Source organism: Phyllobates terribilis, unplaced genomic scaffold, assembly GCF_046119375.1.
Source record: "Phyllobates terribilis strain yellow unplaced genomic scaffold, ASM4611937v1 Scaffold_1__5_contigs__length_1240528914, whole genome shotgun sequence".
Classification (NCBI taxonomy): Eukaryota; Metazoa; Chordata; class Amphibia; order Anura; family Dendrobatidae; genus Phyllobates; species Phyllobates terribilis.
Genome location: NW_027362761.1, coordinates 104942808 through 104962599, shown reverse-complemented (window position 1 = coordinate 104962599; position 19792 = coordinate 104942808). Strand labels below are relative to the sequence as shown.

Here is a 19792-nt window from a genome sequence, read left to right as displayed (position 1 = left end):
TTACTGGGCTGCTTGCTGTTGTTTTTTTTAAAATCATTGTTTTATCAGCAGGAGATTGTCGCTGGAGGACTAATTGGCAGCTTTCTGCCTATGCACAGTGTACACATAAAACTGGCAACCAGTGGTGTGGGTGGGGTTATAAAGAGCTCAGCATTCAGAGAACTGCTAGATCTGCAGCAGATAAAACAGTGATTGTATCCAAATTGCAGTAAGCAGCCTAAAACGTAATGTTTGACTGTAATCAGTAACACCATCCCTATTTCTATGCAATGTTATAACTGTTACCAAGAATATCTACAGTTTCTCATAAAATATTGCAATAAGCCTTGATATTTCACTCGTATGGGTTTAACTACAGTGTGTAGTCTTGCAAACCAAGTTTCATGCAATACTGTTAAGTGGAGCACCAGATTCACCTTATTGAAGCTCACATGCCAAAGCATGTGTGGCAAGGACCTGGTAAGGGATAGAGCAACAGTCTGAGACTTTGATGAGGCATGAGGTTGTCTTCTCTGACTACTTCAGACTCCGAAGAGACAATACACCTATGAGTCCGTCGCTGATCACAACTGAGGCCAAATGGACAGTGCAAAAAAGCCAAACGGTCAACACTAAAGAAGCTCAATTTTTTTAGACCATAATGAACATTTTCTTTGAAAGGCGTTGTATCAGAAAGTCAACCCTTTTTAATTATTTAAGGACCAGGGGATTGGCTGATCTCTACTGATCCTGTCTTAAGGAACCATTCAGCTACAGCTGGTCATTATATAATGCCATGGTTTTAACTTCTTGGGGAGGTTATATGGGAGAATCTTCAACATTTCAATTAAAACAGAAATCTGGTACAGGAAAAGGAAACATGCAAACATTAAGGGGGCTGTCTAATATTTGGCAAACCCCTTCTTAAATGCAGTGTTCCACCAATTAAAATGAAACAAAGAAAATAAAACATAATTCACCTCCCGTACCGGTCATGCTCCAACAATGCCTGGAGCAGGTGTCGGAGGAGAGTATCGTTTCTTTTTCTTTTAAACTGGACTACAGAATTTAAAGGGAATCTGTAACAAGTTTTTGATACCTCATCTGAAAGCAGCAAAGTGTAGGAAAAGAGACCCTGATTCCAATGATCTATCATTTAGATTACTGGGTGCACCAGGAGTGAAAAAGAGTTTTCAGATGTAGCAGAAAGATAAATCCACCCACACCACAGTTTTCTGTGTACATTGTCTATTGAAAGTGAGCTGCTTATCAGAGGAGGGGGCGTGGTCAGACCACTTAGCTGAGGGAGCTAGTCTGGGCAGTGATAATCTCCTGGTGACAAAACAATCATTGTAAGGAAACAGCAGCACACAGTCTAATAAGTGACACATCCCTGAAATCTGTGTCTCAGCTGCTACCTCATGCTGCCCTCAGATTACATAGCAAAAAATTGCCGAATGATTCCCTTTAAGAAAAGCTTTTCCGTGGTGGACAAATCCTTCAATAAAGTGCTGTTTAGAGGTTGACAGCATTAATGTGAGTGAGTACAGTTTATTTTATTGCTGGACCTTTGCAGCTTCTCTTTTTTTGACACAATTGGGCAACTGTCGAAAGAAATATGTTTTTTTCTTAAATTATTAACGCAAAGTTGAATTTTATGCACAAAATGTACATTGTTCAACAGGATTACAAGACTTTGTAACTGCATGAGCACTTGTCAGAGAAATGTGGAAAATCACAAGGAACGCTTACTAGCCTATAGGGAAGGGTTTTTTCTAGCATTGACAGTTGGGGCCTCTAGTGTTAGGAGCATTATGCTTTGATGAAGTAACACGATAAATGCTTACTTCATACAGTAAATGGGCCAATGTAAGGGCACTGTAGCCTATGAAATGTTATGTTTGGTATACACTTAACAATTAAAAAAAATAAATTTCACAAATTAAACTTCATTGCATGATAGAAACTTTGAACCAATAGAGAGTGAGAGAGTGCAAAGTATCGTGAAGAGCGAGATAAGAATTCAATGAGCTGGGAATAGTTAAAGTAGCAAGGAGCTTAAAATTAAACTGCACAGAATATAAAAAGGTAAGAGATTATATACCTGAACCCATAATCTTTCTTTACACCATCTCCCTGCATACTTTGCATCAAACTGAAGGAAATTCACACTGCCCGTTTTAGAATCCTGGGAATAGAGACCTCTTTACACTGATCCCTTTAAGCTTCGTATGCAGTTTCTATATTTTTGTAATAGTTATGAGCTTGGGATATTAGGACTGGATATGAAAATGAGCCAGGGTCACGAGTATAGGAATATAGACTTAATTTCTCATTTGGGTCGCTGCTCTTGAATGTGGACCTAGGCTTCCTTAAGAAGAAAAATCTTTTTGATTACTTACCCTGTTTAGTGCCTGATTGAGACATTACCTTCCCCTTATTTACGAATGTATCAGTACCGGTTTACAAATGCAACACGACGTTAAACGGAGAAAATGGCATATATACGTTTTTTTTTCTAATGACTCTGTTCAAAACTCCCTTAATTGACTTTCCTCAATGCTGCAGCTTTATTGTACTGTAACCCTCTTTTCTAATTAAAAAAAGGTGGATTACTAAATGGAGACCAGCTTCCATTTTTCAGTCTATTTCTACGCCCTTGTTAATATAGTGAAATAAATTCAAGCTGAAATTAAATGCCACAAAAACGTGCGAAGCTACTTCAGAAAACGTTCCAGAATTTATACTCTATAAAGAAGAGTGAATAACGAGTACAAGATGTTCGAGCAGTCCCTAATCTGGTGCATTAGCGTTAAGGACTAGGGTTGAGCAAGTATGTTCTGTACGAGTATGCTCGGGCCGAGTATTTATAGCTGCTCGGTGATAAGGTTAAATCACTCCCGTGTGCATGATTTGCAACTGTTTGACAGTTTTATTACATGGGAGGAATGACTATTTCTTAGACATTCCTCACATGTAATAAAGCTGTCAAACAGTCGCAAATCATGCACACGGGAGCGATTCAAACATATCACGAAGCAGCTATAAATACTCGGAGCTCGGCCCGAGCATACTCAGCGAAAGGGTTAATAGAACATACTCGCTCAACACTATTAAGGACCCATTATGGTCAGCCCAGAAGACCTCAATACAATGAAATTAATAAGTATATTTTCTGTAGAATTACATGACCACATGGGATGTCTTGTCCTTAATTAGCATAGTCAAATATGTGACACTTGCAAACATATACAAAAATGAAATTGCATATCTACATTTTGAAGCAATTTAATAATATTAAAGCACCACTTCAGCATTTTTTTTATTTTAACGCTGGAGTGATGCCATTAATCTAAGTTCCCTTCCCCCAGTATTATACTCCCCAGCTGCCGTCTTCTGCTGTTATCAGTGCCACTCTGGTCAGTCTCCAGCAGTTTGTGACCTGCCAGATCACTCCAGTGGTTGCTGGGCGAGCTGTAAGTCTAAACTCAGTGCAAGTCTATGAGAACCAGAACAATGGCTGGATGTCTTTAAGGACAGAAATATCCAGGAAGGATGGGAAATTTTGAAAAATGAGATTCTGAAAGCACAATCGTTAACAATCCCTAAAAGAGGGAAGAATAGGAAGCATTTAAGGAAACCAGGATGGATGAACACAAAACTTAAACACATGCTAAAAGGAAGCAAGAAATGTTTATCAAATGGAAAGAGGGAGGCATATCTAAAGAAGAACATAATGCTGTCTGCAGAACCTGCAGGGCACACATCAGATTAGCTAAAGTGGATAATGAATTAAGGCTTGCAAAAGATGTCAAAAGCAATAAGAAAGAATTTTGGGAGTATGTCAAAAGTAAAAGAAAAGTCAAAGATGCTATAGGATTTTTACAGGATAAAAATGGTAAAGTGGTAAAAAATTATGCTTAGAAGTCCGAACTTTTAAATTCCTATTTTTCTTCTGTGTTCACTAAGAAAGTAAATGTAACATCAAGTGATCTTCACTGCACTACTGAAGGAATAGAAGAATCCACACTATCTATAGAGAGATAGTGAGGGAATACTTCGCTAACATAAATGAATTCAAGTCTCCAGGTCCAGATGAATTTATTGAACCTCTCTCTATTATCTTTGAAAATTCTTGGAGAACAGGAGAAGTCCCAGAAGACTGGAGAAGAGCAGATGTTGTATCTATCTTCAAAAAGGGGAAGAAGGTGGACCTAGGGAGCCTTACTACTATACCAGGAAAGATCTTTGAACAAATCATGAAAGGGGTTGTCCACCACTTTTACATTGGTGCCCTATCTAGGGCATCAAATGTATGATCGGCCGGAGTCCCGCACGCGTACCACTTGACAGCAGAGCCCCATAGGGGAGTACTTACGGCCAGCGACCACCAGCACCGATAACAGCTGATCTGCGGGGGTGCCGCGTGCAGGACCCCGGCCGATCATACATTGATTACCTATCCTATGGATAGGGCATCAATGTAAAAGTAGTGGACAACATCTTTAAACAACATGTATGTAAGTACATGGATAAGAATACAGTAATTAACCAGAGCCAGCATGGGTTTGTAACTAATAAGTCATGTCAGACTAACTTAATTTCCTTCTATGACAGAATCACTGACTAGGTGGATCAGGGAAATGCAGTAGATAAAGTATATCTCAGCAAAGCATTTGACAAAGTATCTCATCCCGTCTTTATTGAAAAAATGACCAGCTATGGAATGGACAAGGCATCTGTTAGGTGGATTCATAACTGGCTTAGTGATCGGACCCAAAGAGTGGTAATAAATGGTTGCACATCTAGTTGGAAGAACGTCTAAAGTGGGGTACCACAAGGCTCTATCCTGGGCCCTCTGTTGTTCGACATCTTTATCAATGATTTAGATGTACCTAGTCTCCCGGTACTTACCAGCACGCAACCCCCGATACTCACAAGATCTCCTTCTCTACTCCCGTCTTATCTCCTCTTCCCACAACCGCATACAAGATTTCTCCAATGCATCCCCCTACTCTGGAACTCTCTACTCCAACATATCAGACTCTCGCCTACCGTGGGTGGAAACCTTCAAAAGGAACCTGAAGACCCACCTCTTCCGACAAGCGAACAACTTGCAGTAACCCTCGCTCCACCATACCGCTGCACGACCAGATCTACCCTCACCTACTTTATCCTCACCCATCCCTTGTAGATTGTTTGTGAGCCCTCGCGAGCAGGGTTCTCCCTCCTTCTGTACCAGTCGCAGTCGCGTTTTTGTTGAAGATTATTGTAATTGTTTTTGCTATGTATACTCCCTTTTTCACATGTAAAGCGCCATGGAATAAATGGTGCTATAATAATAAATAATAATTATAATGAAGGAATTGAGGGTAAACTGATTCAATTTGCTGATGACACAAAGCTAGGAGGGATAGCTAACACTAGAGAAGAGAGAGAGAGGATTCAAAAAGATGTAAACAAACTGGAACTGTGGGCAGAAACTAACAGAATGGCTTTTAACAGGGAGAAATGCAAAGTACTACATCTGGGCAAGAAAAATGAAAAAAGCATGTACAGAATGGGAGGAATAGGCCTAAGCAACACCACATATGAAAAAGACTTGGGTATACTAATAGATCACAGACTGAACATGAGTCAACAGTGTGATGCGGCAGTAAAAAAGGCAAACACAATTCTATGATGTATTAACAGAAGCATAGAATCTAGATCACATGAAGTCATTATCGCACTTTACTCCTCTTTGGTCAGACCTCATCTGGAATACCATGTCCAGTTCTGGGTGCAACATTTTAAAAAAGACATCGAAAAACTAGAGCAAGTTCACAGAAGAGCGACCAGAACGGTGACCGGTCTACAAAAAATATCCTACAAGGAACGGTTAAAGGATCTGAGAATGTTTAGCTTGCAAAAGAGAAGACTGAGAGGAGACTTAATAGCGGTCTACAAATATGTGAAGGGATACCACACTGTAGATGGATCATTCTTATTCTCTTTTGCACAAATAAAACTAGAAAGCAATGGAATGAAACAGAATGGGAGAAGATACAGATTTGATATTAGAAAAAACTTTTTGACAGTGAGGGTGATCAATGAGTGGAACAGCTGCCATGAGAGGTGGTGAGTTCTCCTTCAATGGAAGTCTTCAAACAAAGACTGGACAGACATCTGTCTGAGATGGTTTAGTGAATCCTGCATTGAGCAGGGGGTTGAACACGATAATGTTGGAAGGGACCTCTGGGGTTAACATTCTATGATAAGGCCAGAACAAGGCTCTCATCAACTTACATTGAGAGCTTGTGACTGTTACCTCAGGACTTCCAGTCAGTCAGAAGTTGCGTCTACAAGATGGCGTGTCGGGACCGGAGCGGTGCCGGGAACAGCTGAAGACAGCAGCTGGAGAGTTTAGTACTAGGTTCAGGGAACTTAGATTAATGACACCACTCCAACGCAGAAATAAAAAAAACACTGCTGGAGTGGTGCTTTGGGGCAACTTAAATTAGTAATTTGACTCCATATTGAAAAATGTTCTGGGGAGGTTATGGACCCATCACTACTCCTAACACTTTTGTTTCTGTCATTTTTATTTTACTTCCTATTAACTCCTTCGCAACCCTGGAATTTTCCGTTTTTGCATTTTCGTTTTTTGCTCCCCTTGTTCTCAGAGCCATAGCGTTTTTATTTTTTGGTCAATATGGCCGTGTGAGGGCTTATTTTTTGCGGGACGAGTTGTACTTTTGAACGACAGTACTGGTTTTACCATATTGTGTACAGGAAAAAAATTCCAAATGCGTTGAAATTGCAAAAAAAGTGCAATACCACAGATGTTTTTTTTTTTATTTTTTTTACCACGTTCACTGAATGCTAAAACTGACCTGCCATTATTATTCTCTAGGTTATTACGAGTTCGTAGACACCAAACATGTATAGGTTCTTTTTTATTTAAGTGGTGAAAAAAACTTCCAAAGTAAATTAAAAAAAAAAATAAAAAAATGCGCCATTTTCCAAGACCCGTAGCGTCTCCATTTTTCGGGATCTGGGGCCGGGTGAGAGCTTGTTTTTTGCGCGCCGAGCTGAAGTTTTTATTGATACCATTTTGGGGTAGATTTGATGTTTTGATTGCCAGTTAATGCATTTTATTGCAATGTTGCGGCGACCAAAAAATGTAATTCTGGCGTTTAGAATTTTTTCTCGTTACGCCGTTTACCGATCGGATTAATTTTTTTTATATATATTGATAGATCGGGCGATTCTGAACGCGGCGATACCAAATATGTGTATGTGAGTTTTTGTTTTATTATTTTATTTTGAATGGGGAGAAAGGGGGGTGATTTAAACTTTTTATATTTTTTTAATATTTTTAAAAACATTCTTCACTTTTTGTATGCTTCTATAGTCTCCATAGAAGAAGCAGCACTTGTCTGATCGCCTCTGCTACATAGAGGTGATCAGCTGATCACCTCTATGTAGCAGAAATGCTCCTGTGCTATAAGCGCTGACCACTAGGTGGCGCTCATAGCAATCAGCTCATGACAACCACTGGAGTCTGCTGCAGACCCAGGGTTGTCATGCCCACGCATCGGTGACCTGCGATCACGTGACGGGGTCACCGATGGGCGGGGTAAGTGACGCGCTTCCGGCGCGGCAATGTTAAATGCCGCTGTCAGGGATTAACAGCGGCATTTAACATGTTAACAGCCGCGGGTGGATCGCGATTCCACCCACGGCTGTTGCGGGCACGTCAGCTGTAAGAATCAGTTGGCATGTGCCCGGTTCAGTGCGGGCTCACCGCCGGAGCACTCACTGAACCGGGGGTTACAGCCTGGTGCGTACTAATACGTCTCAGGCTGTAAAGGGGTTAAATGACTATTGTAAAGCGTCTTTTCTCTTAACTCAGCATTTTGTTGTTTTATCTTTTCGGTTATTCCTTCAGGAAATTTATGAACATATACCATTCTCATTGTCAAAGGGGTGTGTTATTACACTGTCAGCTTTGACTGGGCAATGTCAGAAACACCCTCAATTGGTAATTCCCAGCTGTCAATTTATTCACAGATTTCTAGCAGGAATAACATTGGAATGGCATAAAAGTAGTTCCAGAATTATTTTATAAAGACAAGTATTTAATACAATAGACAAATAATGAAAGCAGACAGTTACTCTTTAAAGGGGTTCCCAGGGCATTTGATATTAATGACCTATACTTAGGATGATAAGTATTGATAGGGGTTCAACACCTGACACCCCCACCAATCAACTGGTATTAGCTGGGACAGCAGCTGTATGTAAACAATGAATGGAGTTGCAATGCCCAGCACCATCCAATGTTTAACGGCTGCTGCCAGGTACTGTAGAACAGTACCTATACAAACTCAATGGCGCTGCATAGTAGAACACCTTTAAAGCACCACTCCAGTGTATTTTTTTATTGCACCTCTGTAGTGGTGCTTTACATGTAATTCCCCTGCCCTCTGCCTCATACTCACCTGCCGCCATCGTCATCATTTTCCAGCGTCGCTCCTGTCAGTCTCCGGTGAAAAGTGGCCTGCCGGCTGCTCCAGTGTTTCATGGAGCTGTGCAGAGGTCACTTTTCAATACAAGTCTATGAGAACCACGTACTGGCCTAGTTCTGGCTCTCATATACGCATATTGAGATCGTGTGATGTAGCTTTTGAGTTCCAGCCAGCCAGGATCTGTGCTCACAAGATGGCGTTGTGGGACCGGAGCGGCACCGAAAAACGGTGAAGACGCCGGGGGTGAGTATATGACTGGGGACTTTAAATTTAATGAGCCACTCCAGCGCTGAAAAAAAAAATCCCCGCTGGAGTGGTGCTTTAAATGTTTATATCCCGCTGCCACCAGAGATGCTAGCAGCTGATTTGTCCAGGTATCAGATCCCCAATCAGATCTATCCAAAGGAGAAGTCATCAATATCAGATGACCAGGGAACCCCCTTAATAAGAACTTGTCGGCACAATATTGTAATGCGAAGTAAAGATATGGCTGTAATGGTGCTGTAGTACTGATTAAATTGATACCTTTGGTGAAGAAATCTGCTTTCCGCAATCACCATTTTAAGTTTTCTGCTAATTAGATTTCGGTGCACAGGGGACGGACTGTAGTCGGAGTCTTTTCCTCCCTGTCTGTGATTCTCCAGCCCCTCCGTCTGCCTCTGATCTGTGAATGACCTGCCTCCTCTGTTTGAAATATCCGCAGGGACCTGTCAATCAAAGACCGGAGGCAGGCGGATGGGTCGGGCAATCACAGACAGAGAGGAGACGACCCAGTGCACCAACATCTAATTAGCAGAAAACTTCAAATGGTGATTAAAGAAGTTGTGCACTACTTTATTTTATTTCCCCAATGTATCCCCCCGGGGGCCCTAAGCCTTTTTGTAAATACCTTCTGTTGCAGATAATGCCTGTGAGCGGCGCTATCGGTGGCCACTCACAGGCATCACGTGACCCCGCGCTGACGTCACGACAAGTGAGGCGTGACTCAGCTCTGGGGTCCCCGCGGTGGCTGCTGGTTTATGGGCGGGGTTATCCCCCTCATCACACCCACCATCCACCACGCGCTTTCCCAATGAATGGGGAGAGGCAGAGCGCGCGGTGGATGCCGGGTGTGACGCGGGGGGGGTAACCCCACCCACAGCCTGGAATCCACCGTGGAACCAGGAAGACAAAGACCCCCGGCTTCTACCAGCACTTGTCGTGACATCAGCGGATGTCAGAGCCGGCTGCAGCCAGGGGTCATGTGATGCCTGTGAGCGGCCAGTGATAGCGCCGCTCACAGGCATTATCTGCAAAGCAAGGAATTTACAAAAAGTCTTAGGGCCCCGGGTGGATACATTGGGGGGGTAATCTAAAGTAGTGGACAACTCCTTTAAAGAAGAACCACAATTTCTTCACCAAAGGTATCAATTTAATTAGTGATACAGCACGATTACAGCCATGTCTTTACATTCCAAAATTGTGCTGCCAGGTTCTCTTTAAAGCTTTGTGGTCTATTGTATGCACTTTTACAGAAAATAATAACATATATTGAAAAATAAATACAATTTGCAAAATTATGCCATGTTATCCACTCACCTCAGTCGGACCACATCTAGTTCTTTCTGAGCCAGCTCAGATTTTTTGACAGCAACTTGCGATGACAGGCCATTTATTTTACTATGCATCGCCTCCATCTGGTGACCAGCTTCTTTTAAATTCAACTCCAACGCCTTTATAAAAGCAGCAGTGAAAAAAAAAAAAAAGAACAAGGGCACATTAAACTTATACTTGCTAAGTATCATATGGGTCTACGGTGAATGTACAACTGTTTAAGCATATGATGTAGAAGCGCCGTCAGTGTGAATATATAGGTTTCCACATTTCCTACATTAAGTATTTTTCATACACCTTCCAGAAGTGCACCATAAGCCTTAAATCTATCATCTCTTTTCCTTTCTCAACCAAAATAATCCATCTGTGCCTGAACACTGTTGATGAATGGCGCCAGGGTAAAATAAAAAAAAAAGTGAAGCATATTTTCGGATTCTTCATATTTGCATTCATAACATATGTATTCTTTAAGTTTTATGTGAGAATGAAGTCTGTTGTACTGTTTAATGATTAGACTTTAGAATGGCTATTTGATGTCAGCTTCCTGCTTTGCCGCATCAATTTTTAAAGAGCTGTGGGTTTTAAGTGTAGGAATTTAAATGAATGCAGGTCCCAACTGGCATGTTTGAATACATAAGTTGTTATCACAGCAAATAACACGAAGCATAAGTGCACGCCACAATGTAGTTTGAAAAATCATGCGGGGGAATCCAGCCGCTCTGCAGCATACCTTGATTTTGGCATCAATGCCAGACTTCTCTCCTCTCCACTGTGCCTCCTGCTTCCGCGCTTTCTCCAGGTCGTCAAGCAGGTCGGCACATTTCTTGCTTAAATTCTCCTTCTCCTGTTCCACATTTTTAAAAAGGTCTGCCCTCTGCTCCTCTTCTTTTCGCGAGCTCTTCCTAGTGTCCTGTTGGATAAAGTCATTACGCCACAAAATACCTACATGTGCTCCAAACAATCAAGTAACAGCGACCCAGAGCTGTGGATTAAGTCTTAAGATTCGGCTTTTACCATTTTATTTTAGTCGTGCAGGTGGAAGGGACTTATTGCTTTAACTGCTTGACAGCTCTGATGAGCACACATATGCAAGGAATCCTTTAATTGATCAAGATGCCTTTGATGATGTCCCCAGCTATTTTTGAGACCCGCACAGACATATCATTCCAGACCTCGGCTTTATCAATTAATAATACCAGTCCCATCAGAATGTAATTAAAAAGAAGCCACATATTCACACTACTTTCACTAGCTCCATATCCATCATTAAGTATTTATTTGAAAGTTATAAGCCTCAGATTTTCGACTTTAAAGCAGTGCTACGCGTGGAGGAATAACTGCAAAGCAGAGCGAGGCCTCAGGCAATTCTTTTTCAGCATATGTCCCTTTCTATGTCACACTTGATGACACAGCATGAAGCACAGCGCTTCACAGCAAGACAACTGGAAAATGTGTACAAGGCAAGGCACCTTAAGCTCCTGACTTTTATCTTTTAATTTTTGTTGGAGGTCATCAAGTTCCTTTTTGAGTAAAGTATTTTCTTCATCAACAGCAATCTTTCTCTGTACAAGGTTGTTTATCTCCTGCTGCAGTCCGGATGCTCTCTAGAACAAAAAAGAAAGACAATGCAATGCAGATAATGCCCCTGCAGTACTTCAGTCATCTTTCCATTTCATGTGCTTTTCTTAACTGCAGAAAACCCTTTTATTTTATAGAAATATTAGCAGTTGCAAAAACAGATATCAACAATGGAAAGGAAAATAACACATGCAGGGTACCCACAGATGTTATGTAGTGTGACTGCGGAGATGTCATCTGTCATGCCACAGCTGGAATAAAAGATTTCACTATAGTCTCAGTTATAAGCAAATGTTACCCAAGTAGTGGATGTTTTTTTTTTTTTATATGTATCTGACGCGCCCCTGGTCCTGCTGCGTCGCGCGGCATCGCGCGCACGGGGAAGCTTACCCGGATCCGGATCAGATGGGGGTAGTAGTCTCGTGGCGGTGACCCAATCCGTGCCCAGGGAGTCAAACTGAGTGGCAGCGTTTAGCAGTAGATGTTAGAAATGTTCGACTACGCCACCCGTTGATTGCAGCTATGAGGCCGCCGCTATGGTTGTGCAGCGTAGATGGTATAACCCCCAACGGGAGGGGTATGGCCTCAGGGCAGCAGATGACGATGATAGTGGTAGTGATGGTGCAGCAAGGAAGCTCAGAGACGTGTGGTGCAGTTTCAAGGCTTTTACTCACAGGTGTTGCTCCGGTCACTTCGGCCAAGAGTGACCACCCGAGCCGTGCTGCGTCCACCAGGTGCGGGACTCGGCCAACTCCCAGGCAGTTCCGGAGCGTGGTCCTGAGCTCCCCTCTCTTCCTTCCTACTGGCCGTCCTCACCAGGGACCCACCTATGTCCGGCTCCCTCGGGCCTTTTGGTGGCGAAACCTTTCTCGGCTTCCCTGACCCTATGCGTGGTATGCCTTCCGGGTGGATATGGTGAGGGGTCGCGCCAAAGCTTGTCCACGACCTCCGGTTCCTGGCTAAGGATGATTAGCCTCTGCCAGTTTGGGATCCGGTACCCTTTTCTGCCAACCCTTCACCCGTCTTAGTTCACTTGTGGGATCTCAGGGTTCCCTCTGCTTGCGTCTCTGGGCCTTTCACTTGGTCTTAGTTCTTCTTCCTCTTTCTCTGCGCTTCAGGCCTGGCCCTGGAGCTGGGCCCAGCCGGAGCCACAGCTCCCTGTCAGCCCTCTCTGGCTGAACTCTCCCTCAGCTTCTCCTCAGGCTCAACTCACTGTCTCAAGATGGTGCCCACCTTTATACTCCCTCTGACACCCGAGCCCAGGTGACTAGCACCCAATGAGCTCCTACCAATGCCCAGAGTCCCTCCCCTATCTGCTCCTACACTACTGGGATGTTCCTCCCCCCTCCCCACTCCAGCCAGGGACAGACGCTGTCGTACCTGCACATCTACCTAGTGGGAGTACCGTTGTTCTGTCCCCCGGAAATGGGGTGAGTGTAGTGCATGCAGCTAACTGAGCTCAGTCCCACACTCCATCCTTACCCGGGAGTGGAATACCACACCTCTGGTTTGAGGTGCAATACCCCTGTAGCAGCCGAGTCCTCGGGGTGCTACATATCACTATTTCTTTAATTAATGCAGAGTTCCTACACATAGTATTTCCCTGCTGGGTTGTATTTGTTATAAGCAAGCTTGTTGAGATTTCTATGTCACACAATAAAGGTACTGAATTATATATACCTGGAAGTCTTCTCCTGCACGGTAGGTGCAGAGAGGGTAAATCAGCCATATTACAATGGGCCAGTTTTTTTGTAAACGACTACAGAGCTGGGAGGTCATTCACCATATCTCCACCCCAGGGTGTGGTTTGGAGTTTAAATAGCCAGCCTGTTGAGCCATGGGGTGTTCAGCATCTGGAGAAGCTAGCTCCAGAGAGAGAGGATTTTGCATTTGTTGTACTAAACCTGAACAGTGTGTGGTTAACCCTGAGTGGCCGGACCCCGGCCGATATACGGACTGTGCTGTATCTTTTTATTTTGCTTTGTAGTTATGCCGGATGGGCTGTGTTTACTTCATGAACTCCAGATTGGTTTATGTTGTTTTTTAATAAACCAATCCGAAACTTAAAGAGACCGTGTTCCGTGCCTACCTCCATGTATAGCCGAGCAAGCCGCTCTACCACAGGTTGTGGAGAATTCAGGCAGCATTCCCAGCGAACACGCGTGACCGCTATAAAAGGTGCTGCATGTCCTAGGTGAAGTCTGCCATAAGCCAGCAAGCGATGTCAGACAAAATGGAGGACCTAATTAAGCATCAGGTGCAAGCACAGCAGCAGCACCAAGAGCACCAGCAGCAACTGCAGCTGCACAGGGAGCAGCAGCAACAGATGGCGCAAGAGGAGACTACTAAGCAGCTTACGCAGCAGCTCCAGCAGCAGCAACAGGACTAGCACCAACAGCAGCAGCAAATTGATTTGCTTACTGAGGAGATTCATGGCACAGCAACAGCTCCAACTCCAAGGTCAGTGGACGACTTTTCCATCTGGAAGGCGTTAAGCTGAGCTCTGCAGAAAATGACCCCAGGTGATGACGTAGAAACCTTTCTGATGGTATTTGAGAGGGTCGCTGAGAGGGAGAAACTTCCACCAGAGCAAAGGGCAGAGTTGGTGGCATCATACTTGAGAGGGGAGCCCCAGAAGGCTTACTATGACTTGGCCTTGCAAGATGCCAAGGAATATGGAAAATTAAAAACTGAAATTTTAGCGCGCTTGGGGGGGGTGACAAGGACTGTCAGGGCGCAGCGTGTCCACTGCTGGGCATATCACCATGAGAAACCCCCTCGCTCCCAAAATGTTTGACTTACTGCACCTGGTCCAAAAATGGTTGCAGCCAGAGTCCTCTACCCCTGCGCAGATGGTAGAGCGAGTGGTTATGGACGGGTTTGTGCATACCCTGCCAAGGCCAATACAGACTTGGGTTGCCTAGGGTGATCCCTGGAACGGCGATGAACTGGTTGGACTGGTTGAGAGGTATCAGGGGTCGAGGGTTCCTTGGGAAAGCAGCCCACTCCATACTGGGAATCTCACCAGGGCACTTACTATGCCTACCCTGCGTGCAGTGTGGAGTACCAGACCGGTGAGGGGCCAAAACATGTCCCATGACCATAAATGGGGTGCTGGTGGCGGGACTCTTGGACTCGGTGAGTTTGACGACTCTGGTAAGGGCCACACTCCCCCACCAATTGATCCCCGGGAAAAAAGAGGGTATACGATGCATTCACAAAGTCGTCAAAGATTACCTTGTTGCCAGAGTGACTATACAAACTGACTGTGGGGCTGAGTCCCATGAGGTCGGGGTGGTTAAGGATCCACCCGGTAATAATAGGGCAGGACTTTAGCCTGTTCTGGGATTTATGGTGGAAAGCGGGTGTACCAAGTGACTCAAACACAAGCTGCTTTTTTGGGTCACAGAACCCAGAGGGGAAGTGATAAAGTAGTTATTGGTGCCGGGTCCCTATAGGCGTAAGGTATTAGATCTGGCCCATGCTCATGTCTTGGGTGGGAATCTGGGAGTAGGAAAAACACAACAGCGGGTCCTGCAGAGGTTCTACTGGCCTGGATGTCACCAAGACATTGTGATTTGCTGTTGGTCTTGCCCTAACTCTCAACTAACTGCTCCAGTAACCCACTTTCGAAGTCCCCTAGTGCAACTGCCCATTATAGAGGTCCCATTTGACCAGATTGCCATGGACCTTGTCAGTCCCCTGGTTAAGTCCGCCAGGGGGAACCAGTACATTTTAGTGGTGACGGACTATGTGACACGGTACCCGGCGGTGGTACCACTGAGAAACTCCTCTGCCAGGAGTATAGCCCGAGAGCTAGTACATATTTTCTCCAGGGCGGGCCTGTCAAAAGAGATTCTGTCAGACCAAGGAACTCCTTTCAAGTCAAAAGTGATGAGGGAGTTGTGCAACGCTCTCCAAATTACACAACTCAGGAAGTCAATGTACCATACGCAGACGGACAGCCTCGTGGAGAGGTTTAACAAGACACTAAAATCTATGTACAAGAAGGTTGTAGAAAAGGATGGCTGAGACTAGGTTTGCGTACTCCCCTACCTGCTGTTCTCGGTTAGCAAAGTTCCCCAGGCCTCTACGGGATTTCTCCCCCTTCGAACTGCTATACGGACGGCATCCTCGCGGACTTCTGGATATTGCAAAGGAGATATGCGAAGCCGAGGTGACACCCCCCAGGAGCGTCATCAAGCATGTGGCCCAAATGCAGGACCGGATCGAGAAGGTGATGCCGATTGTGAGGGAGAGCCTCCTCTAATCCCAAGAGGCCCAATCCAGGGTTTACAACCAGGCGGTGAGACTGAGACAGTTCAACCCCGGGGGACCGGGTGTTGGTGTTAATGCCAAGGTGGAAAGTAAATTCCTGGCCAAGTGGCAAGGGCCATACGAGGTGGTTGAAAAGTTAAGTGACAGTCTAGCGTAACCGGGACCTGTTTTCAGAACTGCCAGGTTGCACGCAGGTGGTGGAGCATGAAATCCTGACGGAACCGCATGTGAGGGTGAACCAAAAGCCATACCGGATTACCAAAACCCGCCACAAGGTGATTTCTAAGGAGGGGAGGAGAATGTTGAGCATGGGTGTCATTGAGAAGTCAAAGAGTGGTTGGTCCAGCCCCATTGTCCTTGTGCCGGACGGAAAGTGGCGGTTCTGTAACGACTACAGGAAGCTAAATGAGGTGTCCAAGTTCGACGCATATCCCATGCCCCGGGTCGATGAACTTATTGAGAGGCTAGGGCCAGCCAGATACATCACTACCCTGGACCTGAAAAAAGGGTACTGGCAAATTCTCCTGTCACCAAGGGCCAAGGAGAAGATGGCCTTCTCTACACCTGATGGATGCTTTCAGTACACCAGGATGCCATTCGGTCTGCAGAGAGCCCAAGCTACCTTCCAGAAGGCCACGGACCGGGTCCTAGCCTCGCACAAGGAGTGCGCCGCAGCTTACCTGGACGACATTGTGATCTTCAGCCGGATTTCGAAGTCACCTGTAGAAGGTGCAGGCGGTACTTGATGCGCTGAGGAAGGCCGGGTTCACAATAAACCCAAAGAAGTGCGTCATGGCAAAAAAAGAGACAAAATACTTGGGCTACATTGTTGGAAGAGGCGAAATCAAGCTGCAAGTAAATAAGATGGAAGTAATCCAAAATTGTCAGCAACCAGTTTCCAACAAACAGGTTCGGGCGTTTCTGGGAATTGTGGGATACTATCGGCGATTTATCCCGAATTTCACCATAATAGCTGCACCCCTGACAGACCTGCTTAAAGGGATGAAGACGGCGATGGACACGTGGTCTGCTGAAGCAGAGGGAGCTTCAGTGATGTGAAACCTGGAAGTCTTCTACTGCATGGTAGGTGCAGAGAGGGTTAATCAGCCATATTTCAATGGGCCAGTTTTTTGTGAATGACTATAGAGCGGATGGGAGGTCGTTCACCATATCACCAACCATGGGTGTGGTCTTGGGTTGAAATAAACAGCCTGTTGAGCAATGGGGTGTTTAGCATCTTGAGAAGCTAGCTCCAGAGAGAAAGGATTTTGCACTTGTTGTGCTAAATCTGAACCGTGTGTGGTTAATCCTGAGTGGCCGAACCACGGCCGGCATATGGACTGTGCTGTATCTTTTTATTTTGCTTTGCAGTTATGCCGGATGGGCTGTGTTTACTTCATGAACTCTAGATTGGTATATGTCATTTTTTAATAAACCAACTCGAAACTTAAAGAGACAGTACCTCCGTGTACAGCCGAGCAAGCTGCTCTACCACAATACTTATATTATATGTATATGTGGTGCCCCTGAGGGTTCGGTCGCCACAGAGGTATTGCATCTCAACCAGAGGTGTGGTACCTCACTCTCAGGTAAGGAAGGAGTATGGCTCAGGGTCTTAACACCAGCATTCACTACACCACATTTCCGGGGGACAGGGCGAGATTGCTCCTACGGGAGAGCACAGTCCCTGATCCCTGGCTGGAGTTGGGGGAACCACCTAGAGAGGGGGAACCACCTAGAGAGGGGGAACCATGTAGTGGATGGGGTGGAGGAAGTAGATACTGGGAGCACTTGAGTAGGATCAGTATAAAATAGAGACACCATCTTAGAGTGGGAGAGGGAGTTCAGTCAGTCCAGTCAGAGGAGGAAGGTGACAGGAGCAGAGGCTCTGTATGATCTCTGCTCCAGAGGCGGGCCTAGCTTGTGAGGCCCAGGACTGAAGGAGAGAAGAGAGGAGTGGGACCAGGAAGGCTCCAGGAACCGAAGGGACCCTAGGGGTACGGCCCGTGCAGAAGGCCACCCGTACGCCCGCTGCTACCAGGAGGTAGAGGGGTCAGGCCAGATAAGGGGAACCGGTCCCGTAACTAGCGGAGAAACAGCAAGGCTCAACTAGAAACCGGAGGCTGCAGCACTTTATGTACCGTAAGCCAAAAGTCCACACCAGTCTCACTAAGAAGGTAGCCACATAGGACTCAGGGGACAGAACACACGTCGCCTGGCAAGGCCCGAGGGTACCGGATAGTAGTGTCACTGGGTGTGAGGTGCAGGGAGAAGGCCAGAGAAAGGACACACAGAAGGGGGTCCTGCTAAATACTCCGGAGTTACCTGGGGGTCGGCTGAACCCCTCACTGAGTGAGCACAGAACGACGAGGGCCGTTACATGGGTCCCTGTAACAAGAACTGCAACAACTGTGAGTAAAGATCTTGAGACTGCATTACACTGACTCTGTGTTTATTACTGACTCCCTGCACTACAACCACCATCATCCACCCACACTGCCCTGAAGCTACACTCTTCCTGTGGGGAGTTATACCACCCGTGCTGCCAAACCATCAGCTTCAGAGGACTGTTCCGCAGCAACGGCCTCATTAGCCGCACTCCACAGGTGGCGTAGTCTGACATTATAAAACCCACATATACAAATAACCCCGTGGATTGACCGCCCTGGGTCACGGACCGGGTCACCGCCACTGTGACTACAATCCCCCAGCATCTACTGGCCCGGCTCCGGATACCCCACGGCCCAGGGGGCGCGTCATATATATACACATAGACACACACACACAGTGCATTGTGAAAATATTTGGCCCCCTTGAACTTTTCTACCTTTTGCCACATTTCTGGTTTCAAACATAAAGATATAAAATTAGAATTTAGGGGGGAAGAATCAACAAGTGGGACACAATCGTGAAGTGGAACGAAATTTATTGGATATTTTAAACTTTAACAAATTAAAAACTGAATAGTGTCGCGTGCAATATTATTCGGCCCCTTTACTTTAAGTGCAGCAAACTCATTCCAGACGTTCATTGAGGATCTCTAAATGATCCAATGTTATCCTAAATGACTGGTAATGAAAAATAGAATTCACCTGTGTGTAATCAAGTCTCCGTATAAATGCACCTGCTCTGTGATAGTCTCAGGGTTCTGTTTCAAGTGCAGAGAGCATCATGAAGACCAAGGAACACACCAGGCAGGTCCGAGACACTGTTGTGGCAAAGTTTAAAGAAGGATTTGGATACAAAAAGATTTCCCAAGTTTTAAACATCTCAAGGAGCACTGTGCAAGCAATCATATTGAAATGGAAGGAGTATCAGACCACTACAAATCTACCAAGACCCGGCCGTCCCTCTAAACTTTCATCTCGAACAAGGAGAAGACTGATCAGAGATGCAGCCAAAAGGCCCATGATCACTCTGGATGAACTGCAGAGATCTACAGCTGAGGTGGGAGAGTCTGTCCATAGGACAACAATCAGTCGTACACTGCACAAATTTGGCCTTTATGGAAGAGTGGCAAGAAGAAAGCCATTTCTCAAAGATATCCATAAAATGTCTCGTTTGAAGTTTGCCACAAGCCACCTGGGAGACACACCAAACATGTGGAATAAGGTGCTCGGGTCAGATGAAACCAAAATCGAACTTTTTGGCCACAATGCAAAACGATATGTTTGGCGTAAAAGCAACACAGCTCATCACCCTCAAAACACCATCCCCACTGTCACACATAGTGGTGGCAGCATCATGGTTTGGGCCTGCTTTTCTTCAGCAGGGACAGGGAAGATGGTGAAAATTGATGGGAAGATGGACAGAGCCAAATACAGGACCATTCTGAAAGAAAACCTGTTGGA

General features: G+C 45.2%; 1 protein-coding gene across 1 annotated transcript in view; it reads right to left on the bottom strand.

The window, feature by feature from the left end:
- The window catches only part of CNTLN (centlein), a 503552-nt gene that overhangs the window by 351115 nt on the left and 132645 nt on the right, over positions 1–19792 (bottom strand). The window contains 3 exon segments of the mRNA XM_073665439.1: positions 10071–10204; positions 10816–10995; positions 11555–11689. Coding sequence (XP_073521540.1) covers positions 10071–10204; positions 10816–10995; positions 11555–11689 — 449 coding nt within the window.